We start from the raw sequence: 27,569 nt of genomic DNA, 5'->3' as shown, positions 1-27,569 counted from the left end.
TTACGCGCACTTTATATTCACATAAACACTTGAAATCGCCATTGTATTATTTTTACATCTTTAAGTTAAAAATAATTTTTAAGATTTCATACATATATTCATGTCTTTCCTGAAGATGGGATATTATTTATAGAAAAAAAATTGGCGTCACAAATCGGAATTACACGTATTAAATATATGGCACCAATTTTTATAAACATATTGCACTGAAACTTTTTTTCAGCAAACTTTGTAAAATAATACAGTTTTACGAATTCATGACTGTTTATACAGTTCTTTAAAAGTGGAAAAACAATTATATTCATTTGGTATTTATATCAATTCTTAAAACATATATGTCTGAGATTTCATGTATAAGTTGTCCAAACATAGAATTGTAAGCTGAGGGATTGCAAATGCCAACTTAAACGAAAAACCACCAGACATTTTTATTGTAGTTATTTTTAATAACAAATAAAAACATACATGTATTATATTTAAAAACATTAAATGAGAAAAGTTTTATAGACGAATGTAAATCCAAGAGTTGGAAGCACAATGAAGTCCAAATAGGTTGTGATCCTAATATCAGTATCATCATAAATCTTAACAAATTCATTTTTTTTAAATTATATAATAATCAATAAACAAATTTATTACAATTTACTTTTATAACTTTTCAAGTTTAGTAATATTAAAATATTTTTTATGTTATTTATGAATATGTATTTAAATACAAAATAAAATTCACAGTATTCAGGGTATCTTCCAGCAACTTAAATTTAAAAAAAAATTCAAAATAAATATTGTTTCATCACATTAAAATACAGAATTATCTAACAATTGTCTTGAGAAAAAAAATATGACAAGTTAACAGTATATAACAGTATTTCATGAACAAATTCTGAATAATTTTAACATCAATGCAAATCACACATCCATCAAATTCCTCCCCACATTGCTGACATTTAAACAAAACCAACTACATGTACATGTATTTGTATTAGAAAATGGTTTCAAGGACTGTAACAAAAAAAAGAAATCACAGAAAAAGACTTTTTGAATTTGATTCGATTCAACAATCAACTTAGTGACTTAAGAATAGTAAGTACAAAACTGGTTTGAGTATGAGCATGGTGGAATCCTGAAAATCAACTCAGTTCAAACCCTGCCCCTGACTCAATGGCATATGTGAGTTTGGTTCTGAGGGTCTCTTTGTCATGGAATTCGGGCAGCTTTAGAAGGTTCATACAGGTGCTTGCTGTGGGGAGTCTGTCCTCCTCATTTCCTCCAAAATGGACACAGAATGCTGGAAACAAATCCTGAAACAGAAAAAAAGTCTTAAATATTCAACAATCTTAATGATGATAAACATGTCTGCATAGTACTGTAAATTACTACATTTGGCTGTGTATCTAGCATTTTTGGCGGAATGCAGCTTAATCTGCTAAATCAAGCACATTGCTAAAAGCCATGCATATATGTGTAAGAATAGTCATATTGAGGAATATGCTAAATCAAATCCACTCCAACTTATTCAAAAACTATTTTCCACAAAATATTGTACACACCAAATATAATTCGCTTACAATATTTTGTATTCTCACAAGACCTTAGTGTGGACATTGTGTTTGATGGGTTACCTTGAAGCCTAGCAGTGGAGGTCTTGAGCAGCTTGTGACAAACTTCAGAAGTTGACGTTTCTGAGTGTCTGTGAAGTTTTCTACCACATCCCAGAAATTCTGTATGACTGGGTGATTTATTGTATAGCCCCCTGAAAAAGATATATTATGATGTAATGTTACTCAATTTTTCAATAATCATTTGCATTAATACTGAGAAGCAGGATCAAACAACTAGCACCACATGGATATGAAATAAAATATCATTCCTCTATGAATAATGAATTCTTTGAGGGTATACATACAGTGTATAACTACTTTACACTTAATTCAAACAAATGATTATTATGTAAGCAAACATGAAATGATGAGTGATATTTCTGCAGTAACCTGAGTAATGTGTGTGTTGCTTCAGGTCCTGAATGTTGACAGGGATCATAGCACCAGATATCAGCGTCTGAAGCTCATGGTGGTCAAACATCCGCAGCCACTCCAAGTTAATTAGGTCGGCCATGCCCTGCCTGAACGCTGTGCAGTGCGTTCTGATCTATAAGCAATTTGAGATTTTATTATGAATAAAACATGAGCTTTTAAAAAGTTTGGTTTATATCAGCACTGTTGAAATCTGGTACATTATATGATGCCCATGAATCAAGGAATATGGTGAAAACAATGCCTGTGTTTTCACACTTAATATTTTTTATTCTGTGTTTTCATTATTATTTATAAGGATAATGATAACTTTTTTAAGTCTATGGATTTCATTCTTGAGTCTATCCACAAAATTTAAATATTAATTCAAGCATTGATAAACTACTTTGTGTTGTTAGAACCTTATGTGCAAATTTACATATCTTTAAGTTTAAAACTGTGATTTTTTTCGAATCCATCTCAAAATATGACAACTAAAGGGTAAATACCTGTAGGACCAGAGAAAACATGTATTTCAAGTGAAATATACTTTGAAATCTGATTTTGCAATTTTCACATTCAGAACATGTGTAAACATTATTGTTATAATTCATTACCGTAATCTGATTGAGACATACCTGCTTGTTGATTTTGTAGTCTGCCATTAGGTGTATGTACTCTATTTTGTTTACCTCGGTCACAGTAATATTTCTTCCATTATATTTCAAATCTACCTCCTGTTCAAAAAAAATGTCATCAAGTATAACAACTACAAATTGTGTTGGTTATTAAATTTGTTCCCTAAAGTTTCATAGAGGATACTGTAAACCAACTTTTACTTGTGAGCGAGAAAATTTTTACGAGGTTCCGCAGAGCTTCTTTGTGGCAAATAGCAACACGAATGTTGATAAGGCTTAATCAGGAAAATTAGACCCTGCAAACTAGTTTATTTCTTGTACATCAGAAAACAGTCGTAACAAATAAAAGTTGGTTTACAGAGTACATGTATATGAGTTTATGTATTGCTGAAAAACTTTTTTATCATCTTATCATTAAAGTGTAACTGCAAGTCTGCGTTTTGAGAGACATATATATATAAGAATAACCTTTTACCTTTCTAATTCCAAAATTGTCATCTACTGTCGTGAAATTTAAACCTAGATCCTCCACTTCTTTACCATTTAATGTCTTCAGTGACAGCAAGTTCCTAATGATAAACATAATGGTCACAAGAGCTGAATTCCCAAAACATATTACCGGTACTACAGGTACCGATACACAAGTTTGTTGAGAAATATAGGAAAAATCTTTAACATGGAAAATGAAAAAAGTTTTTATACATGTAGAATGCTACATAACCTTTAAAGCTTCCCTATTTATATCTCACTTTTTATCTTGCATATGTTATAATGCCTAATATAAGAGCATGCAAAAAATGAAGGTTAATAATGATTTACATGTAATCCATTAAAATAAATCACAAAAAAATGGCAGCTCCTTCCATGACCTACCTGTACATTTCAGGGTCAAGAGAAGCCAGGTGATGAATGTCCAAGTCACCTCCGTGTCGACTAAGAATTTTGGATAAAAAGAAAGTAGCAAAAGGAATTTCCACCAGCATGTTTTCATAGATGGCCTGTCAAACAAGAAGAAAAAACAGTAAGTTTCTTCTGACTCAAATTCCAGAAAAAATTTCAATTCTAAAGATAGAATATCAACAACGTGACAGTAATCAGATTGTACCTTGCCCAGCATGCGTCCCAGGAAGTAGTAATGCTTGGTATATTTTTCCATCAGAGACACAGACTGTGGATTTGGATACAGCAACCTGTCTGTTGTCATTAGAAACAAGCCTCTGTTTGGATCAAATCCTGTCTTTAGGAGCTCCGACAGAAATTCTCGGAAAATTCCGCCACCATCTATACCAGCTTCATCTAATCCTGCTGCATTCATGAGCTGCACTCTCATTTTAAGTTTAAGGTTTGGTTCTGAAAAAAAAACCCAGAAAAAATTTACTATTTTAAGATATTCTTCTCTAAAACTGGCCAAAAATGGTTCATTAAGTTTTCTGAGCGGTATTAAATGTCTTTTTTTCCCATAAAATGTTGCATACCGTTTTCTGGTGAGAGTTTGTCATAAGCATCCTCATAGATGTAGTTCCGTCGGATGGACACATTAATGGAGGGACCAGACAGGAAGTTGTGGGCGTCACCCTGGTTCTCATCCTTGTCATTCTGTATAAGCTTCTGTAAAATCTGAAGAAACATTTTATTTTTGAATGCATTAAATCATTAAAACATTGTCAATTTTTATGATTTGTAAAAATTCAAGTTTTAAGTTCAAAATTCAAGTTTCCATGCTATCAACTAATAAATGTTGGTTTTAAATAAATCATTATTACTGCTCACATATGCATGCAGTTATTTGTTAATTATCATCATACAACTACATTAAAATGAATGGAAATAAATAGAGGCATTGCAACAACTTTTTGAACCTGTTTTCAAAATTAGTTTTACCTTGACTCTTTCCTCAAATGAAACAACAAATGGGAGTTCAGTGAGTATCACCAGATTCTTGACATCTGTGTTCGATAATGGAGGACCATCATCATCTAGAGAAAACAAGGAAGGTTAAGATATATCGTTGTGGAAAAATATTTCTAAATTAACTACCGGTAGATGTTAAGATATATACTATAAATTCCTTAATTATGCAATTACGTGGTACTTAATTCCGCAATTAAACGTTTTGCATCAAATGATTTTTTGCGAAAAAATAAAATCACAAATGCCAAATGTTTATCATATTTTCATTCAGTTTATATCTGTACAAAAAATTTAAGTGAGATTTTACACTCCGCGAGATGTGCTTCTCGCGATTTTACTTGAAATATCAGTTCCTCGCATTTATTAAGGAATTTACAGTATTGCTTGCTTGTTCAATTAATATTTCCCACCTATCTGTACTTTAGTGAGGTGCCTCATCGTGCCAAATGGACGCCGGCAGAAGACGGATCCTCTAGCTCTGTACATCTGGGATGGCTACAAGGATAATGATAGTATGAACCTTGTAAGCTAAAATTACTTCATATCAATAAACAACATGAGCAAGAAACAATGACAGGACTTACCTTATCAGCATGTATCTGTACCCTGTCAGACAGCCAGGAGTTAGGAGGACAGAATCGTCTTCTGGAATCTCTGGTGTAAAGCTGTCTGACTAGGGTCGCAATGACCTAGGGATAAATTGAAATTCTGTTAGCATGAACTATAAATAACATGCACTTTAAAATAACAAAATTAACACATACAGCCAAACTTCGTTTTCTCAAACTAGATGGGACTGTTTAAAAACTTTGAATTATCAGAGTATTCAAGATATCTAGGGTAAAATACTTAAAAAAAAGGTGTTTGGGACAATTAACTTTGACATATGCGTTGTATTCGAGATATCAGTGTTTGAGATATCAAATTCAGCTGTATATAGTATATGAGTCGATTTAAAAAATAAATTTCAAAAGAAGAAACATACCTTGAACAAATATGCCCATGTTTTGGTGTGTCTATAAGGGGTTTCTTTGTTGTTGACCGACCAGTCGCGAGGATCCTTCATGGCGGTCCTGCGGAGAGCCTCTCTATAGTCTTCGGTCAGACTCCTCTGGGTCTCAGGGTGGGCCAGTTCTATGATCCCCAGACAGGTGTCCCTGAGCATTAACACCATGGGCACCAGCTCCCTCAAGGAGAAGGGCATGCTGCTATCCTTGCTGCCTGATGTCAATAATAAAATTAGGGATAAAAATGACTGTACTCTAAAGATATTGATTTATAACAAATGTGTTCAAATTTGCATGATAAACTTTGATATTCATTGAAACAGTATTAAACCAAATCATATGGGTACTAGTAATTGATAAAAAGGTTCATGTATCATAATTTCAGATGTGTTCTAAATGCATGTATTAAAAGATGGCCTATTGAGATAACTGCCTACTTTTCATGTCTCCATAGAAGTCTGCATCATGAAGGGTATAAAGTGAGTGACTAAACATGGAACAGAAGACAGAGAGCAGGGGGACAATTCTCTGCATGTCCTCATCCGACATCTCCAGTCCACGAGACAGTGTCTGTAGCAATGTAATCTGGGATCTATGGAGAAACAAATACATGTGTTGTGCACAGAATGGATGACTACACAAAGAATTTTAAATCTCCGCAAATGTTGTCAAAGTTAGATCACCCACAAGAATATGCTTAAGCACTTAATTGACAAAAGTGAAATGGAGAATATTTCAACTAAACTTGCAAGAAAAGTGTGCATTATATTGCAAAATTCTGTTTGCTCTCTCTCTTCCCATTGGTTGATGAAAGAAACTTACCCTGTGACTGTAGTGTTGGATACACGAGTACAGGTTATCCATAACGCTTTCATAAATTTTGTGTTAAAAGCTAAACTATACAATAACCTGCAATGAAAAATGCATGCCAGTACTTGGTAAAATCAAAAGCCAAAACATGTTACCAATTCACAATAAAATATTCCATAGAAACAAACAAGTTACTACAACTTAAATATTTATAAATTTTCAAGTTGTGATTCAGATTTCGTATCAGAGTCAATCATGTTTTCCTTGCACTCATTTCTATTAATATTTAACTACATATATTGAAATAGAAGAAACAAACCTAAGTCTGTGAATGGAGATATGCTGTTGTAGCATGAGAGAATGACATATCAGACAGACAGAGGAGAGAAGATGAGCGTCCATTTCTTGATTTAAACATTTCACCACACAGCGCACAAACTTCTGGGAATTTAAAAACTTCACACATTCTTCAGCAACTTCGCGCAATTCCTTTGAGATCATAACCTGAATGATTAATAAAAGGTTTATTAATCTCCATCATTTCACATTTTATCACTGCATTTTTAAAAGATCAAAGCTTCTTTTTTTATCTTTCATTACATATATTTAATACATGATTATAAAGTGATCAATCTTTTCATATTGATGGTCATAAGTCTTGAAGGAATGTGTCTACATGCTATATTTACCACAGAATCCTCCTCATCACTACTGTCACTGTCACTGTCATTGTTGGACTCTAACACACCAGCTGGTAGGTGTGGTAGTAGTGTCTTAAGTACCGACAAAAAGTCTGCGGCATCACTAACACTCAAACTCTCTAATAAACAAAACATTCCTGATTGAGAGTTAAAATCCTCACAGAAAATTGTTACTGTCAACATTCCTTCACAAAATTGTATCCTTTTTCTTCAAATTTAACATAACAAGAAATGCTGAAATTTTATGCATTAAATCATAATTTTTTTTATACTGAAGATAAATTTCATAACAATATACAAAGGGGTGATGAAACTTTTAAAAATACCTTGCGTGAATTCTTATCACTTACGTTACATGTATTTCTATGCTTACCAATATTTTTGTCTGCAAAAGCAATTACAGATCCCAGAAGCCATGGAGATGGTTCAATGACATTTGACCTTTTTGAGGAGTTTGGGGTGGGGGAGGTCTGCTGAAGGAGAGACTGTATCAGCTCCACAAAGGGGAAGGGGAATTTACTGTAAACCATGGCAGGAATCAGGAACTGTTCCACTTGTTCAGAGTAAGCAGGGCAAAACAGGTAAAAACAGGCACTCTTCAGTACCAAATCACTGCAAAAATGTGTAGAAGTGATAACTGATAGAAATAAATATCAAGAGAGAGACAGAGACAGAGAGACAAAGAAACAGACACAGACAGAGAGAGAAATATGTGCAAAGATAAACAGTGAAATGTTTTAATTCTTGGGTAACATTGAAAAGAACTTGCATGCAAATTCAAGTTTATATTCATTTACTTTCAATCTTATGTTGATGTTAATAGACAAAATCATTAACAATATATTAAGTCATATCACTTCTCATGAAGCTAGCCTATTCTAATCCGTGTATCAGTACTCCTAACTAAATCTGTTCAAAAGAACTATTATCATATTTTTTCATGCTATTTCATCATCTATCATTCTTCTTTTTGAGCGTTATAAACTTGAACAACAACAATTACAATGGAAGGCAATTAGGTACCTAAATTCCTTATCTTTTGACATAACAGCAAACTGAATAGGGCTAATGATCATGTTAAAGATGCTCTCTGCCTGAGGGGTGGGTGGAGTGGGAGATTTGTCCAAACTTTGTGGTACTTTGGCTTCCAACAGATGTCTCATTGATCCAAAATATTCTGTAACAAAACAATTAAAATGCATAAACATGCCCAAAGTACCTCTTATCAATAAAACAAAATATAATAACATAAACATCAATAATTTCATATTCAAAATCATAATCAAAAATTTACAAACCCTTTTTAATAAGAAATATCCAAATGTTTCCCAAAAGCTTCTTTTTGTCTTTAAAGGTATCCACAGAAGTAAATATTTCCAGCATTCTCATTGGAGGACCCCAAGATCGAGTGTCAGAAGCATTCTGCAGGTTCCTTTGATTAAAAAAAAAAAACCCAAATCCAAAAGGCTACATTATCACAAATTAACCGAAGGCCATTAAGTAATTATTTACATGCGTGTTCCATGTGTTGTACATTTTCACTTATCATTTTAATTCAATATTTTTGGGCTTACTTCAGACACAGTAACAGAAGATGCTGGAGAAGAAAAACACCAGACTTCCCACTCTGTGTCACTGATGACTTGATCATATCTTTCTGCTTGATGACAGTCTGGCAAAGCTGAATCTGAACAATATTATCAACTTACATGTAGTTTACTTTTGATCCATTTAGTTGTTGCTTACTGGGATATATATCATTGGATCATTTAAATAATCTGCACATTGATGAAATTTTCTGTAAAATTTTTCCTTCGATACATAGATCAATAGAAATATTATCAAATTCATTTCTTAGATGAACAATATATATTTACAGATTTCTTCTAAATTGAATTGAATAACAAACCAGTCTGTCCTGATCTTTTCCAGAGTCTGTCCTGTAGAAATAACAAAGTCTCCTGATGGCATTGAAGATAGATGCTGGGTCAGCAATCCCTCTGCTCATAAGTTTATCATACTCATCTCGAAGGATTTCCCTCTATGCACACAATGTAAATAAAAAATAAACAGTCATACAATTTTGTCTCAAAATCAATGGAAATAACTTTGATATTTCATTTTGATCATTTCCAATGATTTAAGACACAGAATTGAATTTGAGATACTGGTACATGTATCAATGTTTGAGAAACCAAAGTCAAACTGTATCTTTAATATTCTTACAGTGATTTATTCTATTCAAAAATGTTCATAGCTTTGTGGTAAAACAATACCATGGTGTATTTTAAAAAATCTGACAATTGGTTGAAACAATACTTTATAGCATACTTATGTATGAAAAATGTAAATGAAAGATCTTACCTGTCTTTTCCTTACAACATGTCCACGATAAGCAGACTGAATTTTTAATGATGAGCTATGCCTTTGTCTTATTTCCTGAAAACAAAACAATAAATGGTTTACACTGAAACAAAACCTAAATATGTATTATACATGTACATGTACATACAATTAAGGATTCAGTTTAAAAAAATTTCTTTTCTAAAAATATATCAATGTCCCAAGTAAATTATAATTTATTTCTTAACATATGTATACATTCAACTATTGTGGCTAGTATACTAAATGATGAAAACAATATTCATCAATTGAAATATAGTTACAATGTCGATACAATTATCATGATTATACCTCCCTTCTCTCTCGCTCTGCCTTTGCTCTTGTTAGTAAGGAATCTGTTTGTTCCTACAAAATGAGAGGAGATCTAATTTGAATTTTACATTGAAAACAAATAAGAGATGCATAGACTGGAGAATAAAAAATTAATTAGTGAAGTAGTTTTCATGCACACACAGGAACATATGCCCCACCTAGGATCAAAGATCAACTGGCTTTAGCACAGTAAACTAAATAAAACATTTCAGCTTTCTGGGTATGTAACAACTTCAGGATACTGTGACCTCAAACAATTAAGTATCAGGTTTATCTACTATCTACCTGTTTTCATGAGTCTGTTTTACCCAGAGTCTGTACTTACTAATTCTTGTTCGCTCTATATTCATTTTAAAATAAAATTAAACACTAAACCTCAGCCTAAATTATGAAAACAAGTTTTAGGTAACGACGACAAGCTATGGGCTAATGGCAATAAAGTCAAAACAGACTCAACTATGGGCTAATGGCAATAAAGGCAAACAGACTCTGTATGAAAAAACATATATTCCAACAAAGAAACCAATAATGAGGATAGTGATTCAATTAAACAAATAATATGCTTATGTATATAATACATGGAGTTTGAAGTGTGTTTTACAGACTTGGTAGTATGAAACACACTGGATTGTTTTAATAACATTTGTGGTTTCAATATGATAAATATCATTTGGTAACAATCAAAATTTGCCTGTTTTCTATATTTCAGGTTATTGGCTAATATAATCTATACTTCCTTAGGTATAAGTACTATCATGGTACTTACAGGCATGAAAGTCAAAAGTGTGTTTTTAATAAAATATCTTACTTTCAATCACTTAGTTACCTTTTTACTAGCCCCTCTTAAAGATTGAACTGGTTTTCTTCGAAAATCTCCTTCAAAACTATACATCTTGTTGGTGAAATTCTTGAAAAATGTGAAGTTCTAGAATGTTGTCAATGTTTTGTCCAGCTGAGCTGAATCATGTATAAATTTATCTTACAAACGATGAACATGATTGGTCTTTCTTTTTCCTTTCGTCCAATGACAGGAAGTTTTACAAACGATACCCGACTTCCGGTTAACTCTGTTTACATTTTTAGTTTGACACGTGTTTTGCAAAAATGTTAGTTTTCGTAGGTCTTGGTTTAGGAGATGCCAAAGACATAACAGTAAAGGGTTTAGAAGTGGTGAAGAAATGTAAAAGAGTGTATCTAGAGGCCTACACGTCGATTTTGACCGTAGGGAAGGATGCCTTGGTATGGATTTCAATTCATGATGTTATTACATTACATATGATATGTCAGTTAATTGTGGTTTATACAGTTATAGAGGCATATATGTATCTACTCTTTTTACTCATCTTAAGAAATATACTATTATCAATTATGACACCATGTATCAACTTGAGACATAACGTTAATTCTTTTAACCGAACCAAGGATTCTGATTGATATAGTGCCTATGACTCAAGCAAGTGATCACTGATCATGCTAATAACACTGATCTTTGGCTCATGTGTATTATGAGTGCAATGAATGCTATTTCAATATTACTTTCAAATTCACCCTCAAAGACATAAACATTCACAGATTAGTACTTAGTTCAGGTTGATATTATCAGAGACATAAATAACATGTTATTTATGTCTCTGATATTATTGACGGTTGATATTTTTTTCTACAGGAAGAGTTTTATGGAAGAGAAATAATTCTAGCTGATCGTGATATGGTTGAAACAAATTCAGGTAATTTTTTTATTTCGATTTTTATAAGAAAAGGCTGTGATTTGAAAGGGAAAAAAAGAAATCATTCCCTTGTATGACATTTTCATTACATATTTCAGATGAAATATTAAGTGGAGCTGAAGAGGAAGATGTTGCTTTTCTTGTTGTTGGTGATCCATTTGGGTTAGTTTATAAATAATTTACCAATGCTTTACATCTCAATTTGTTACATATGTACATGTGCAATAAAAAACAAGACGGAGATGTAACGGTATATATGATATAGTTCCATTGTTCTCTGTTTTGCTGTTCACTTTTGCTGTACTGTTCATGAATCTTGTTGAACCCGTCTTTCCAAATGTGTGACAAATATAAACACTTTTGATCATTGGTGATAAACATTTTTTTTAGAATTTGCTCTTTGAATTCCATACTTTTTACAGGGCAACCACTCACACAGATTTAGTTCTCAGAGCAAAGGAGAAGGGTTTGGATTACAGAGTTGTACACAATGCTTCCATAATGAATGCCTGTGGTTGTTGCGGCTTGCAGGTAAAAAAAAAACCAGTTTGAGTTAATAATTAATAATTTGCATTTCCTGGTGTTGCTTTGAGTTTTAATTGTGTTGTGTATTTGGTATGTTTCATTGTATTTATTTATCATTCTTTAATCTAGCTGTACAACTTTGGAGAGACAGTTTCCATAGTGTTTTGGACAGATACATGGAAGCCTGACAGTTACTATGATAAAATCAAGTCTAATAGAGATAGAAACATGCATACTTTATGTTTATTAGGTAAAATATTACAATAACACTTCGTCCATTGTCTAATTGAAAAGTTTTAATATTCTTTTCTAAATGAACACCAAAATTTTTTTTGAACCTTTTAATAGTTGATAAAATTTTAACTGTGAAGTTGCAAACGTTTAGGCCAAGGGCATGGTGATGTAGTGAAAACTTTTGAAATATATTTTTCTGCTATATAGATATCAAAATGAAAGAACAAACCATTGAAAATTTAATGAAGTAAGTATTCTTTGATGAACAATTCTTTTGTGCCATTGATTTCAAATGAAAGATATTGCCTAAATTTGCTACAGGCCGATTTATCTTTTGAATCATATATAAGAACTAAGAATATTTGTTCTGTTCAGAGGAAGGAAGATATTTGAACCTCCCAGATTTATGACAGTGAAACAGGCCTCAGAACAGTTGCTGGAAATAGTCGAAAATAAACGACAAGAAGGAGACAACTCACTAGGTAAACTGTAATCTCAAAAAACAAATAGAAACACTGGAAATTCTGTAATACTTTACCAAGAGAGCATGAATATTAATGGAAATGCAAACTTGAAAAGCAAAGGCTTGAAAAACGATTTAAAACTTATGTACCGGTACATGAATTGTCACTTTTCAGCATTTACTGAAGACACAGTTTGTGTAGGATTGTCTCGCGTTGGGTCCGATGCTCAGAGAATAGTTAGTGCCACCTTACAGGAAATGACCCAGATTGATCTAGGGGAACCCCTGCACTCATTGATTATCCCTGGAGAAATGCATTCATTAGAGAGAGACATGCTTTTACAGTTTGCAATTAGTGATAAAACAAAAAACATTTTGTCATCCATATGCATTTGAGACAGTTTCACTCAAATAAAAGTATTTATTATATCATTTTTTATTGATAAATGTTATTTAATTAATTACAGCTATCATACTTCTTTAAGATACCCAAAATGCTTTTTATTAGCTTTTGGCTATTAATATTCTTGTGCAAAACTTTGCAACTCCATGAAGTCTTTTAATGGAAAAAAGAAGAAAATTGACTTAAACATTGAGTTTTATTGTGTTGTGTATTCAGATGCATTAAATTACATTGTATCAATATAATTATCATTCTTTACTCTGGCTTTACTAGTATCCATCGTTTCTTGGACAGATACTTTGAAGCCTGACAGTTACTAGTAGCAGAGAAAGAAACATTCATACTTTATGTTAATTAGGTAAATTACTGTCACCATAATAATGAATTAAAAATTATACAGAAATTTGTTTAAATATTGATTTTTAAATTGCACAAATTGTCGACTTTAGAAATGTGTAGCCATTGTGTCAGAGAAGAGTCAGTTGATCGTGTACAGGTGAGCGATATGGCCTCAGGACCTCTTGTTAAGGATTCGTGTTTGAGCAAAAATCAAAAGTGTACATGAAAGATTCAATTTTTGTGTGCCTACTGAAGATGGTATGCAATGAATTAAATGACGCTTGATGTTTCACATGCACCAGTATCTTGATCGTGAAGAAAGTTAACATGTAATGTACGACATGTATTAGCTGTAGCTTTCCCATTTGATTTTCAGACAAAAAAAAATAATGATAAAAAGATTTAAAACTTGTTCAAAGTGGCCAAAACGGCAAGAAGAAATTATTCTGTACTATAAATGTCAATTGAGATCAAGAAGATGGATGGATAAGGCGTGTAAAATCTCTTTAGAAGAACTGATAAGATATTATTTAAACAATAAAATGCTTCTTTGGGGATTCATTCGGGATATGAAGGTAGCGACATTGCAGAAAAAATACATAACCCGCATGTAATTTTTGCCTGCAATGATCGCTACCTTCATAACCCGCATGAATCATCAAAGAAAGCAATTTATTGTTTATATTAACATATCTCTTTTAACTAATTAATAAATTGATTATGAAAAATAAGTAAAAATCACTAAATTACTGTTAATGTACATACGTACGCTAGCTAGAAGAAACAGCCAAATCGTCTTCTGTGAGACTTTGAGTCTGACATCATCATGATTACTTCGTGCAGTCCGTGATATTTTGTAGGTCGCTGAAGGTTTAGACCAATTGATAGACAGGGCGTGTCAATTTCAGACCTGTCAATATCTTCTCAGTTTCAGCCGCTGTAGATTTTGACCAATCGATAAACGGGGCATGTAGATTTCAGTCTGGCTGTTTCTATGGAGCTATGAAGTTTTTGTAAGAAATAGAGGGAATAATACTTGGTAGATTTAAATATATAATTTTAAATATCAACAAATCTAATAATTAAAAAAAAAACATTCAAACCATAATATATTTAACATCGTTTTGTAACTATTAGAATATGTTTAATATTGGTACTTGGAATATGTTGATTGAAACAGGTGTAAACGTATCAAATCCTCCAAAAAATGTTTTGTTTTTAGAACGTTAATGCCTTTTGTAGTGTGGGTCTGTGCTCCATATTTTTTCCATAGTCTAAAGTAGGTCTAATGGAAAACAAACCGATTTCAATCAACAAAAGCATGGAGAGATGACCCCTATACATGAAAAATACCATTTTGTATCCCCAAAGTTGAAAGAAAAATAATGCAAGTCCATAAATTCGTGGCTTAAGTCAAATATACCGGTAGCTCTGTGGTTAGAGCACCAGCCATTATGTAATAAGACTTTTTATGTTATGGGTTTGATGCCACCAAAACTCAAGACAATTATTTTATATCGTTTGTTAAAATATTCAAAACTAAATATATACAGTTAGAATTCTTGTATTATAATATTATTAAATTCATTAAATAGAAAACAATTGAATTTGAAATTTGTTTACGACTAAATCTAATGGGAATTTGCGCTATCTTATACCCCATCTTCTTTGTAGCTATTGCGCAAAGGTAAAGGACTTTGGTAAATTACATATGCCAATCTAGAAAACACAATTTTTAAAGATTTCATCAAATATATAATCTTTTGAAGAACGAATTTGCACAACCCGTCGTCGTGCAAACACAGTGTTGCACAAAAGGAGGTGTGAAAAGTTTAAGCACGATCGCGTATTTGGAGGGTACAGGTATGGTGTTAGAGTGACGGTTTTTGTCGTTTTCATGTTGTTGAACTGCGCGAAAGTGCGTCAGTCACAGTTGTTGAAATGGTATATTTTGTCAACGGTACTAAGTAAATTACTGAGTACGTAAAAAAGGGGGACTTTGCTTCGATGGTAAAAATTTGTAGATTAACTATTTGTTGTCTAAACCCTGATGAAGGAAACTATAGCTGCGTTACGGCGAAGAAAAAAAAGGGTACCCCCCCCCCCCCCCACACACACACACGGTAGACGGACATCTCGGCCCAACGACACCTCGGCCAAGGGCGTTTGACACCTCGGCCCAGACGGGTCGGCCCAAATTTATTGACACGTCGGCCCATGTAAAAGACACCTCGGCCCAATGAAACTTTCGGTTCTAATAAATATAAAAAAAAATAGGGGCAGATAATTACTTTATCTATTCATTGATTTCTTCTTTCTATCTCTCTTTTGAAGATAATGACCAACGACATGAAATATTGAATTGGTGCTAAATGTGATAAAATTGTCAGATGATATTTAGCATCAAAATGTTTGTACAAGACGCGCACATGATCATTATATTTAAAATTAGTATGATCATATTTATTTAATCAACACTGAATGATTAGTATATCGTTATACACAACATTAATGAATAAAGTTCATTTAAAGTCTATAAAAAAATATTTTTTATGTGGAAGGTTAGATAGAAACATGCCTAAATCAACTTTTAGTGAAAAGGTCATGTCTATTTTTTTTTAAATTTACATCGATATGTACAATAAGCGCGCATAACTGCGGACATCATAGTCGGGTCACACTTGCATACATGTATGACTAAACCTGTCAATCAAACTCTGTGTATTTGTTTCATTGGATGGTCATGCGTCTCATTTTTTTTTTGTCAACAGCCAATTGAAATTTGATGACTTTAAGGTTGTCGAAATCTTATTAACTTTTTTCACTACAATAATGATAGAATATGTGAATTTTGTAGATCGGAAATTTCAGGAATTGATGACACACTTGAAATGTATATTGGTGTTAAATCTAGGATTAAAAGATTGCAATACTAAGTATTTAGATATTTTCATGAATTTATTAAATCTACAAAGATTGACCAGAAAGTGGACACAATAAAAATATTTTGCGTAATAATGAAATGAAATGTCATGATGTGTTGTTTCTCTGACGATTTTGTAAATCTGATATGGGGTGGTAATCATCCAAAGGATATATATGGACTTCGGTGATTATCGTCTTATAATCAACTGTTCGTAATTAAATCTTCATTGTCACCCGTGACTCGCGTTTGCGACTCCAAAGGAGAGTGCTGCATCCTCTTGTTTGTTTAACTATTAGCGTCATTGTCGAAATTGTCGTCATTTTCTTAATTTTACTTTCTTGTTTGCTTACAATTAGAACTTAATGGTCTCATTTTTTTTTTTATTAATTCAATTTCTTTTACAAGTATTTGATATATAATATTTTGATAAAATATATATGTTGATAAAATAAAAACATTTAAATCAAATATTTTTGTTTTAATTTTGCTTGAACCGAGATGTCTTTTACGTGAGCCGAGGTGTCTCAAATTTTGGGCCGACCCGTCTTGGCCGAGGTGTCCTGGGGCCGAAGTGTCGTTGGGCCGAGGTGTCGTTGGGCCGACATGTCTGACATTCACACACACACACACACACGATACGTTGAAAAACAGTGCAGGATGTCTAAATATACTGCTCCTGTAGGGATACCACCTATGAGAAGAAAAAATATTATGTGTCTATAATTTTCTCTACGTTTTAGTTCGATCTATACCCCACTGCTGTCGACAAGCGCAGTGTTTGACGTACATTTGTCATTTTACAGAATGCGCACTCGGAATTTTCAGAACGAGTCTACTTTCATTTTAATATTTCCAGTTGCTTCTTGGTCGATTGCTAGCTTCAAGAGAGAATTTTATCAAGGTAAATATTGATATATATTAATATTTCGTTTCCAAAAAAGTAAATTTAAATCCAAGCCACTTCTGAAATGTTGGTTTTGGGGTGAAACTTTGCTTGTTATAACGTCAGGCCGTCCAGCCGTCCACTCTAGCGACAAGTGCAGCTGAAGTGTTGTTTACGTTGAATTGTACGTCAGCATTGGTTATTGGACTTCTCATTATTCCCTTATTTAAGAAATACTTAGTTTTTGAAAGGTTCTAATCAGCTTGTTTTATTTTATTTGCAACACGCGTTTTAGAAGAGTGTACAGTATAGTTTTCTTAACGCAGTGTACGTTAAACAGTTCAAGTTGACCTTATTGCACTAATCATATAGCCTCTTATGGTTATTTTTACGAAGTACAATAAAGTCATAATATACGGTATTTGCAATCTAATGTTGTATCCCAACCACTGAAAGTAAAATGATATAAATTAACAGGCATTTATATTTTTTTATACCAGTCAAGTACAGTTAGTTTAACGTTAGAGAATCAATAAATTTATTTGTAGAATTGTAGCCTAGCAGACAACAAAATTATTGAATCTTGGATAATCATGCTCTTGTTTAATACCCAAACCGTGGTTTAGCGGATAACCTCTAGCCAAATGAAAAACTGGCCTGGTCCAAGTATTAATTAGTTCACTTTGTGAGCCCCTCATCATCCAAAATAAGTTATCTTATTGGGTGTTTATTTCTCCAAAACAATGCATACTCTAGTAACTCAGGTTCAAAGAAGACAAAAAAATTTCATAATGATTAAAAACAAAAATAGAATTACGGTAAGTTTTACAATCAGTTACTTCTTCCTCATGGCCCTAGGCCAACACTGCGACTTCTTAAAATGATATCATGGGATGTATTGCTTTTGTGCCTGTGTTTGTTTATGAATTAAACTTTATTGCTCCATGATAAGTGAATAGAGTGGTTTGAATTTTACATGTTATTTGTAGAAATTTCATGATGTCTGATAATGAAGAGGGCATACAGGAATTTCAACCTGTCAGTGGGATGGTACAATCCCAGGACATCCATCCTGATCCCAGCATTCCATTTCCTGAATCTCAGGTAGTTAAAGAAGGTATAAGTGACATCCCTATGGACACACCTAAACCAGGATCAGAGGACACAGACTTTGTCCTATCAAAGAGCGATGATGGTGGCCGTACGTCTGAATCTGATTCCATTGTTATAAGTGAGATCCCTACGGACACTCCTAAGCCAGGGTCGGAGGACACAGACTTAGTTCTATCAGAGAGTGATGGTGGCAGTAAGTCTGAGTCTGATCCCATTGCTAGCATTAATGGCCCTTACACTGAAAATGAAGATGACTGGCAGACTCCACACAACCTTGATCTGGATCAAAATGAAAATCCTCCTAAAATGGAGTTAAGAGATGGTTTTGAAGATAGGAAATCTGAAGAAGCCACCTCTGGAGATCTTCTAAAAGGCCAGCAGGTTATTGTGGAGAGTGTTACAGAAAATGAGAAGCCTAAACTAAGTCAAGAATCATCAAGAGCCAAAAAAGCCAGGAAGTTAGAGGCTTATGGTGATAGGTTGAAGCAAATGAAAGGAAGCACAATGTACATAGACTTTAAATGTGCAGTGTGTGAGAAATCTCTCTCTGATCCATGCTATCTGGATTGTTTACATGCCTTTTGTGCTGGCTGCTTAACTGTGGAGGAGGAACAGAAAATAAAATGTCCCACATGTCTCACTGAGACAGGGCTTCCTGAAGGTGGACTTGATGCTCTTCCAAGAATTAGAATCCTAGAGGATCTTGCTGAAAAGAATTCTGGAACCAAACATTGTGAGGTTTGTAAGCTGATGAAGAAGGTTAATGATGCAACTGGTTTTTGTGTTGAATGCAAGGACTACCTTTGCCAAAATTGCTGGGATGTGCATAAGTTCACTAAGTTTACTCTCAATCATGAGGTGATTTCTTTAGAGGGAACATCCATTGAAGAGTTAGAGAAACAGAGTAAAGGGCAGGAGGAACATTCCAAATGTAGCAAGCATTCCAGTGAAGACCTCAGGTATTTCTGTAAGGGTTGTGAAGAATATGTCTGCACTGATTGCATTCTGCTGGATCATCAAAATCATCCATGCATTTCAATCCAAGAAGCTTTTGAAAGGCAGATGGTAACATTTGATATGCTACTGAAAGGGGTTGATGAAAAAATTCAAAGAATAGAAATGGAAGAATTTAAACCTGAAAGAAATGTTGTAGAACTTGCTGAAGAAGTTCAAGTTGAAAAAATCAAATCAACCATTGAAATGGTTATCCAGGGCTTACGGCAGCAGGAAGCAGAGGCAATTGCCTCAGTGCATCAGAAATTCCAGAACTTGAAACAGCATAGTCAGAAAAGACAATATTCAGCCCAAGAGATTCTATTCCATTTGAAAGAGGTTAAGACCATTTGTGGTCGCCTCTCTGCACTTAGTAATAACGAAGAATTCTTGGCTCTTGAGAAAAAGTTTTCGAAAAGACTTTTGAGAGTTCTTAATATGACTGTTATGCCAGAACCACTCTCTTGGTTTTCAACTCCAGAAGCTGAAGTTGAATCCTGGCTGATTGATGATAAGAAATTGAAGTCTCTCTTCAAAATTACTACCCATAGCAAATGTCATGATTGGGTTGAAGATATGCCATGCATTGGTTCATTGAAGGAATTCTATCAGGACAGAGAAGCCAGCAAGAAGGCGGGCCATCCAGAATGGTACAAAGGCAATGTTCAGAAATCCATGGAATATAACCATAAAGTGGACGAGGATCAGCACTTCTTTAACAGAAATGCTGACTTGGATCCAGTGAGGTCTATATCCACACAGAGTGAGAGTGGAAGCACTGCTAATTCTGAGAACTATGAAGATGCAGGAGCTAGGCCAAAGATAATTAGCCCCAAAAAGAGGCGTGGTCGAAAAAAAAAAAATGCTGCTATCTCTATGGAGAACATTACCCAATATCATCCGATGGCTGATGAAGGGTCATGTGAAGTGCAGGAATCTAATTTCTATGATTCATCTTTGTATGGGCAAGTTCCAGGATATGTGGGAATGTCAGAGTATTTGAATCATTCCTTATATACCGGTAGGCCAATGCAGTTTCCTGGGGAGGGTTTCCATCCTGGGGCACACTACATGATGAATTCTGTGAGTCTGAATTCTTTAACAAACATCTCAAAGACAGGCAAAGTTCCAACCAGAAAACCCCAACAACAATCAAGCCAGCCTGCCAAGCCTCAGAGCAAAACTTCGAAGGAAAAAGATAAAATTAAAGTAAAGCCAGCTCCTGCTGAAAGTACCAATAAGCCAAAGAAAGCAAATGCTGCAAAAGTCAAACCTGCATCGGTTTCCATCACTCCAAAATGGAGACTGGACACTAAATGCTCAGATGACAAAGACACCCCGTTCCTGACATCAGTACACCCCATTCAACATAATAAAGTGGTGGTTTCTGATAGTGTGAACAACAAGATAAAAATATTTTCCATCGAGGGAACCTTTATCAAAGCCTATAATGTGGAGAACCCAACTAGTGTCATTTTTGTGTGTGGGGTATTAATTTGGACCTCAGGTCCCAATGTTGTCATTAATGAGATGAATGATGAATTTGTTAAGGTCATCAACTTCCATAATGCTTCAATTCCACGCCCATTGTCCTGGTATCCTCAGAGTCAGTTTGCTGTAGCCAATGGGGATCACTTGAGGATTTACCATGTGGACAAGGAGAAGTCAAACTTTACCAAAAAGAGCCAAGTTTCTTTTGAACTTCCCAATCAACAAAAGATGTCCAACATCTTCTCTGTAAGGTCCAATGGCAATGGCAAGAGTATTGTAATGACAGACTGGGACTTGAAGGCCGTGGTCATTGGGGACAATGAGGGCAAGGTCACAGGTAAGTCCATCAGTTTCCTACCATACATGGTAGTTTTGCATTGTAATCTTACAGCTTTACATTTCAGTAAACTTTTACTTTATACACTAGAATTAAAGAATTTTTAAGAAAAAATGAACAGAAATTCCTTTAAAGAATTATTTTTTAAAAAGGTTGTATTTTATTTTTAAAAGGGATGTATACCGGTGATAAAGGTACCAGCTGGTACCCAGGAGGGGCCTGCTTCAATAATGTTGGGGATGTCTTTACCCTGGACTACACTAACAACCGGCTGCTGCTGCTGTCAACTGACGGGGAGATGATACAGGAGTGGAATACCGCCCCTACCATTACCCAGCCGTGGTCCGTCGTCTGTGGGTCGGCCAGACAGCTGTTCATCACTGGGAGTGACCATTATGTACATGTGTACCAATACATGTATGATGAATAGTAGGGCTGATTGTGAAGTTTGCAATATTACTGGATCTCATTGGATATTTGATGTAAAAGGATGTGATTTTGTTGGTATAATTGAGACTACTAACACACACCAATGCTTTTTATAAGTATGTGTGACTATAAGTATTGGGTTACTGCTTATGGAATAAATATCATTTTAGATTTAACATCAGAATTAGTTAGTTAAATTATAGACCTTGTGGGAACATGTACTAACTGTTAAATGTATTTGTAATTCATTTGATGAACTACATGTTCTATATAAGGGTTCTACACAATGCTTGTTTGCTTTAAACTGATAACAAAAAGATAATTGTCTTATCAAGTTATGTGCTGGTGATTTTTCTTTTCTTTTTTTTAATCATATTATGCACATTATCATTGTCAAAATATCATTATCAAACTGCAACTATTGTGATCGCAATTTTTTTTATCTGAGGCTAAAGTAAACCACATACTTACAATTGTTATATTTTACACATGTAGTTGTTAGTTGGTGCAAAGGGGAGAATGTTTTGATGTTCACTGATAGCTATATTTTGGAACTCTCACGTTTGATCTCGTAGGTTTAGTATTACTTATTAGTGAGTTAATTTTCTGAACTCATGCAATGTTATTACAATCATTTCATCCAAATGTCTGTCTATACCTGCTTCTTTTGAAAAGCAAAATTGCAATACACATCACTTATTCTTCATTTTTTAGTCAGTCTTAGGTTGATTTCTCCAAATGGTTTTAATAAGTTTAAAATTATTGATATTATTATCAGTACTATTAGCGTTGGTGGTGCTCACCATCTGAAATCCTTTGACAAACAAATAAAAATCAGTAATATGTATGTAGATAATGAAAACTAATTTCTTTGTTGGTTTGTGGATAAGAAAATTCAATACTAAGTCACGTGAAATTTTTTTTTGAAATAGAGAAAAAATGTATTAAATTGATTGTTAATGAGAGAATATTGTGTATGTAAACTTTAACCATATCACTTTAAATCATTTATTCCTAAAGGCAGTTTATCATTGATTTCTGTCATTATGATAAAACATGCAACATGTTGCTTTTACTGTTCACCATTTCAGCATTATACTAGTAGAACCATGACATTTACCATGCTTAAGTTTCCTTTTACTACTGTGTATATTACATATTATTTACAATCTCTTCATTGTTTACCTTTCTCTGTTGATTAAATCTAAATTAAAGTTTCGCTGCTACACTAATGTCAATCATCTCGATGGTTTTGATTTAAAATTGACATCAATTTTTTAAAATCTTGCTATAAAACGAGAACAGCCTAAAGAGTAACCTCTCTGCATTAGGCTTTTATTTTTGTATAAATTGGATATGGGATAAATGTGCTACAAGAATTTCTTTAGATGTATGTACCAGTATTAATGCATTGGTCTCTTGTCTATTTGTGTGCTCCTTTTAAAGCTGAGATTTATTGAGTTGTAGTAAGATTATTAGACATGGGCATCTGAAGTCTGTTGAATATAGGCCTCTCATCATTTCGTATATTTTTTAAGGTAAAAAATATTTATCCTAAAAATTGAATTTTTAAACTGAATTTTTTAAAATTCCTAATACTTTATGTAGTAGTATGAGTTTTGATTAAATATTGTCACTATTTCTGGACTAGAGTACATACAATTAGTTTATATTTAGGCCAATGATATATGCGAGAAAGTATCTTTGTTCAGGGACAACATAAAAAGCAAAACATGTGGTCAACTTTGTTTAACTTGCAGAATCATTCATTCATCAAGTGCCATATTCGTTAACCTTTACAGAACTATGTTCTTTAAAATTTAGATCAGTTGAATGGGAAACTTATTTTGTTACGGCATGTTTTATCTTTTTCGCCATTGTTATATCGCTAAATAAAATATTTCTTTTATTTGACTTGATTCTGTTTGATGTAATTCTGAAGGCGTGTGATGAAATATTCATTACTTTTTTCAAAAGTACTAATTTTTTCACGTTTGTGAATTTAGTAACAATGGAATCCCCTTAAAATATCAGATATTTTTTTTTATTTAACTAGGATATTTATACATATAAATTTAATATCTGAAATTCCTAAAGGGAGGGGGGGGGGCAGATCCGTGGATGTACCATATTACTTCCTACCAATACTGACCGAATAAGGAAGCGTAATATTAAAAATTAAGTGAAAGATTTTTCAAAATTTAATACATTGTATTATTGTATTCATACAGCATAATGTCGAAATGCGCGCGAGTGCATTTATTAGAAGTAGTCAAAAATAGCAGTCTTCATAAAAATATTGCATTCATGTTTAAATCGGATGTCAAATCCCAAGTGCTGATATAAATGCTACACCTTTGAAATTTTTTCCACATTTCGCAAAATTTCGATCGCGTAATGCGCGTGTGTATCATGAACAATTTAATAAATTGCATATTTCTAGAGTATTTCTAACGCTCAATTACAACGGTTTATCGAGCTTATGAGACAAAAATTGTCAGGATTATGTAATCTTTTATCTCGCACTCAATTTGTTTTGGTCTGTTGTGACGATAGCGTTATTACTGTCGAATGTGATCAATGGTACAAGCATGCAACTCAAAATTCACAAAACTGTCATAAACATAATATCACAGTCGGTAGGCATCGTTTATCGACTTTAAACTATAGTTTCCAAAACGTAAACTGTAAAGTTTGCGATTTGTTAAGTGCAGTTTTCATTTGCAAAATCATAATAGTTTACAAAACTATAGTTTACAGCCAATTTTCTAGATCATTTTTGGGGTTAATTTTGGCGTGCCTATACGAGCATATTAGCACTTCTATAACTCTCAGATTTATTGATTAGTGAATAATACATATTTCCTGAGAATGCCCACGTCAAAACTAAGGACAAATGCAAAAGTCTACAATTATGCTACAAATGCTCTTGGTTTTTTTTAAACCATCTCTAGTACTATCCATTGCCTACAAATATTTGCAAGAATAAATGTTGACGATGCCATTTTTGCCTGCAACTAGAATCTGACCAGAACTGTCAAAGGCAATGTTCATGGGTCTCTCGAGGTAGTCCTTCTTCGTCGAATGTTTCAAAATTACTTTAAATTTGGGGCTAAGAATGGTGATCGCACCTTTCTGTTGGTCGGCAATGAAGACGTTGTCATGGATATCGACACACACGCCACCTGGTATCCAGTCCCTCGTGGACTCGCTTTTACTGTGATATTCGTAAAGAGTTTTCCCGTTCTTCCCGACAAGGAAAACAGAATTCGTCCCCCAATCCGATGCAATGATTTCGCCCTTACTGTTGCAACAAATGAAAGACAAGTTTCGTCGTCTGGTCCTCCTGCTTGCTCTCGGTAGCTGGATGCTACTGATGACGTCACCAGCTTTGTCGAAGATATACACTTCGTGCGCACTGCTGTCGGCGACTGCGAAATTCTTGTTTTCGTAAACGCACGTAGGGTATGTACTGCTGGTGCCATCCATGGCAATTTTACGACTGTACCCTGCCGAAAAGAAAGCAACGGAAAAACTGTCGCTGCAAATAACTGTGTCATCACAGATGGAAATGCTATATGATTTCGATCTCGATAACGTTTCCAGAAATTTTCCAGTTGAACTAAACTTCTTGATTTTTCTGTTGGCATTGTCTCCGACTAAAAAGAATCCCTCGGTGCTAGCAAGACTGCTGATCTTCGGACAAGTTTCGTCTTCGTTGGTGAATGTGTTTACTTTTTTCACCATCAATAACTGGGACACTTGAGGCGCTCCGCTGACATCCGAATTCTCCTGCGGCAGTAAAGCTACTGAATTCGACGAACCTGGCAGGAAATCGAAAAATCGAATTGTTTCCACGTTTCCAAAGATATTTCGAAGGCGCACCTCTGGAAACTGGCAGGTCATTTCGTCGCGCAATCGTGGAAGATTTTCTAAGTTGCGAAGCCTATGAAGAATTATTGGCTCTAAATATATAACCTCATCATTTTTTCCAGACTGAGCTACTTCGTTGGAAAACTCGCAACTTTCTTGGATCGTCTCCTTTCTCGATCTCACTTGAATGACATGATCCCTGCAAATCTGTCGTTGCTTTTCCATATGCTCCTTTACCTTTTGAGTGACATCACGCTTTTCTGTTTGAATTTGCGTAATAAGCTGCTCTGTTGCGTTCTCCAGGTCTGCAAGAATGTGCTCTTCTTTTTCGTTGATGGTCGCTTCCGTGTTGTTTATACCTTCTTCTATGTCGTTCAGATGTTTCAGCTTACTGTCTAGGAACTGTAGAGAGGTTGCTATTTCCTGACGTTGATCAATGTCGGCGTCATCCACAGCCACCGTGTGATGACTGAAGTGGTAGGAAAGCTGGCACTCATGACATACTAAGAAGTTGCAGTCGTAGCAAAATATGTCCAGCGTCTCTTCTGGGTGGGAAGCGCAAGGTATCCTGTTCAGTTGTCTGATGGCCTTGTCGTGTGTGCCCTTTACAACACTCTCCAGATCTACAACTTTGTGGTTGATGGTTTGGCGGGTGGCTGAGTGAGAAGTACTGCAGTCCTGGCAGAGAAGATCGCCGCAGTTCAAGCACTTGGATGTAGCGGTGTTTTTCTTCTTCCGCAGGCTGCATATATCACAGACTTTCCCCTTGCTGTTGTGCGAATTATGTACGCCAAGTATCCCGTTCAGATAAACATTGTCTTGGAAGCCCTCCACTCCTCCTATTGGTATGATCGTGGTTTCCTCGCATTTTGGACAGTGGAATTTATCTTTGCTTTTGTTGCTATCGAGAACGGACAGAAGACATCTCGAACACAGCGAATGCAAACATGGAAGGACTTTTGGTCGTTGCAAAAGCTTTTTGCAGACTATACAGTTCAACGCATCATTCTGTTCTTCTTCAATCTTTCCAGACATAGTTGGAAAATAGCAACACAAGCACTGTTGTATTAACTGCTGACATCTATGGTATGCCGTGCTCATACATGGGAACAGATTAAAGGTATATCGAGCCTGCCAAACATTTTAAACACACGGTTTCGACAGCTTGCATTGACAGAAATAATTTGATTTATAAGAGTGAAACAGATAAGGCTCTGTGTACTTGCTATCCACATGTATTCCTAAGGTGAAACATTCGAGAAATAAAAGACAGATTGAGTATCACTGTGTTTTACATTATGTAGTTCTGTCGTGTCTTGATCTGTTGATAATAAGCATGCTTGTACGCACCTCCTGTTTTGTTATGTTTTTTAAAACGTGAGTTAAACCGTATTGCTGCACATTTATCTTTGGTGATTCGATTTTGCATGAAAGAAAGTGGGCGCTTAAGATGTACATTCGGCAGGAATCTGGGCACACAAGGAGAGTGAAAATTTCATCAATTAATTTTGAATATTTTTCGAATTATAACCGTTATTAGGTTTCTGTTGGATGTGGAATAAGTGGAAAAATATTAGAAATGCTAAAGGTTTTATCATAATATGGGTCTTAATATAGCAACACGATGCAATTCGTGCAAAATCCTACTTACTTACAACTGTTTTTAAATGATTTTGTTGTCTCTGGGTCTTCTCTCCACATATTTGAAACGTGTAAAGATAACATATTTCAACATTAAAAATGTCGCTTTTTAAAAAAAGGTGGAGGGATGACCCAGAGATGACTAATTATGTACTTTTTCAAATTATTTTTTGAAGGATAAAAAACAAAGTCCATTGATATAACAATGTTGTTTCAAACAGTACTTTATAGAGCATATTGACAAGTCTCGCATGGCTCAGTGGTTTCGTTCTGGATTAGTGAATACAAATATTCAGTGTTTTGGGTTCAAATCCAACTGGTGGTCTTTTTAAACAAATTTAAACTTTTTTGTTTTAAATGTTTGTCATTATAACATGATGTTGAATTATAATATGCCG

At 34.3% G+C, this 27,569-nt stretch overlaps 4 protein-coding genes across 4 annotated transcripts; 2 read left to right on the top strand and 2 right to left on the bottom strand.

The window, feature by feature from the left end:
- Nucleotides 1-425: 425 nt before the first annotated feature.
- Nucleotides 426-10,782, bottom strand: LOC128167017 (ubiquitin-protein ligase E3C-like). Its single transcript, XM_052832507.1, has 24 exons — nucleotides 10,621-10,782; nucleotides 9,774-9,827; nucleotides 9,444-9,518; nucleotides 8,989-9,120; nucleotides 8,654-8,766; nucleotides 8,378-8,511; nucleotides 8,103-8,256; nucleotides 7,453-7,691; nucleotides 7,068-7,198; nucleotides 6,698-6,882; nucleotides 6,391-6,477; nucleotides 6,006-6,160; nucleotides 5,547-5,782; nucleotides 5,146-5,250; nucleotides 4,972-5,056; nucleotides 4,532-4,626; nucleotides 4,126-4,267; nucleotides 3,756-4,000; nucleotides 3,524-3,648; nucleotides 3,126-3,219; nucleotides 2,651-2,749; nucleotides 1,992-2,148; nucleotides 1,623-1,753; nucleotides 426-1,301 (listed from the first exon to the last, which is right to left on the bottom strand). The coding sequence occupies exons 1-24, from the start codon at nucleotides 10,684-10,686 to the stop codon at nucleotides 1,131-1,133; spliced, it is 3,210 nt and encodes a 1,069-aa protein (XP_052688467.1). The 5' UTR covers nucleotides 10,687-10,782; the 3' UTR covers nucleotides 426-1,130.
- Nucleotides 10,783-10,836: 54 nt separating this feature from the next.
- LOC128167019 (diphthine methyl ester synthase-like) lies at nucleotides 10,837-13,559 on the top strand. Its single transcript, XM_052832508.1, has 8 exons — nucleotides 10,837-11,033; nucleotides 11,461-11,521; nucleotides 11,620-11,683; nucleotides 11,944-12,052; nucleotides 12,176-12,296; nucleotides 12,488-12,527; nucleotides 12,656-12,762; nucleotides 12,919-13,559. The coding sequence occupies exons 1-8, from the start codon at nucleotides 10,899-10,901 to the stop codon at nucleotides 13,137-13,139; spliced, it is 858 nt and encodes a 285-aa protein (XP_052688468.1). The 5' UTR covers nucleotides 10,837-10,898; the 3' UTR covers nucleotides 13,140-13,559.
- Nucleotides 13,560-17,128: 3,569 nt separating this feature from the next.
- LOC128166417 (uncharacterized) lies at nucleotides 17,129-23,571 on the top strand. The gene is made up of 3 exons (XM_052831569.1): nucleotides 17,129-17,312; nucleotides 18,284-21,228; nucleotides 21,402-23,571. Exons 2-3 carry the CDS (start codon nucleotides 18,291-18,293, stop codon nucleotides 21,656-21,658), a joined length of 3,195 nt encoding a protein of 1,064 aa, XP_052687529.1. The 5' UTR covers nucleotides 17,129-17,312; nucleotides 18,284-18,290; the 3' UTR covers nucleotides 21,659-23,571.
- Nucleotides 23,572-24,443: 872 nt separating this feature from the next.
- On the bottom strand, nucleotides 24,444-26,763 carry LOC128166418 (E3 ubiquitin-protein ligase TRIM56-like). Its single transcript, XM_052831570.1, has one exon. The coding sequence runs from the start codon at nucleotides 26,629-26,631 to the stop codon at nucleotides 24,625-24,627; it is 2,007 nt and encodes a 668-aa protein (XP_052687530.1). The 5' UTR covers nucleotides 26,632-26,763; the 3' UTR covers nucleotides 24,444-24,624.
- Between the last annotated feature and the right edge of the window lie 806 nt (nucleotides 26,764-27,569).

Source organism: Crassostrea angulata, chromosome 10, assembly GCF_025612915.1.
Source record: "Crassostrea angulata isolate pt1a10 chromosome 10, ASM2561291v2, whole genome shotgun sequence".
NCBI classification, from domain to species: domain Eukaryota; kingdom Metazoa; phylum Mollusca; class Bivalvia; order Ostreida; family Ostreidae; genus Magallana; species Magallana angulata.
The sequence above is the reverse complement of the archived record's forward strand: the minus strand, read 5'-3'. Positions and strand labels throughout refer to the sequence as shown.

Bases quoted from the DNA above. Each gene is read 5' to 3' on its own strand.
- LOC128167017 (XM_052832507.1), bottom strand. From the start codon at position 10,686: ATGTATAGTTTTGAAGGAGATTTTCGAAGAAAACCAGTTCAATCTTTA. The intron at 8,257-8,377 runs GTTTGTAAATTT...GTTTTGTTACAG, and splicing joins GATATTTCTTATTAAAAAGG to AATATTTTGGATCAATGAGA. The intron at 3,649-3,755 runs GTACAATCTGAT...CTTGTTTGACAG, and splicing joins TGGGACGCATGCTGGGCAAG to GCCATCTATGAAAACATGCT.
- LOC128167019 (XM_052832508.1), top strand. From the start codon at position 10,899: ATGTTAGTTTTCGTAGGTCTTGGTTTAGGAGATGCCAAAGACATAACA. The intron at 11,522-11,619 runs GTAATTTTTTTA...TACATATTTCAG, and splicing joins TATGGTTGAAACAAATTCAG to ATGAAATATTAAGTGGAGCT. The intron at 12,053-12,175 runs GTAAAAAAAAAA...TCTTTAATCTAG, and splicing joins GTGGTTGTTGCGGCTTGCAG to CTGTACAACTTTGGAGAGAC.
- LOC128166417 (XM_052831569.1), top strand. From the start codon at position 18,291: ATGATGTCTGATAATGAAGAGGGCATACAGGAATTTCAACCTGTCAGT. The intron at 21,229-21,401 runs GTAAGTCCATCA...TATTTTTAAAAG, and splicing joins CAATGAGGGCAAGGTCACAG to GGATGTATACCGGTGATAAA.
- LOC128166418 (XM_052831570.1), bottom strand. From the start codon at position 26,631: ATGAGCACGGCATACCATAGATGTCAGCAGTTAATACAACAGTGCTTG.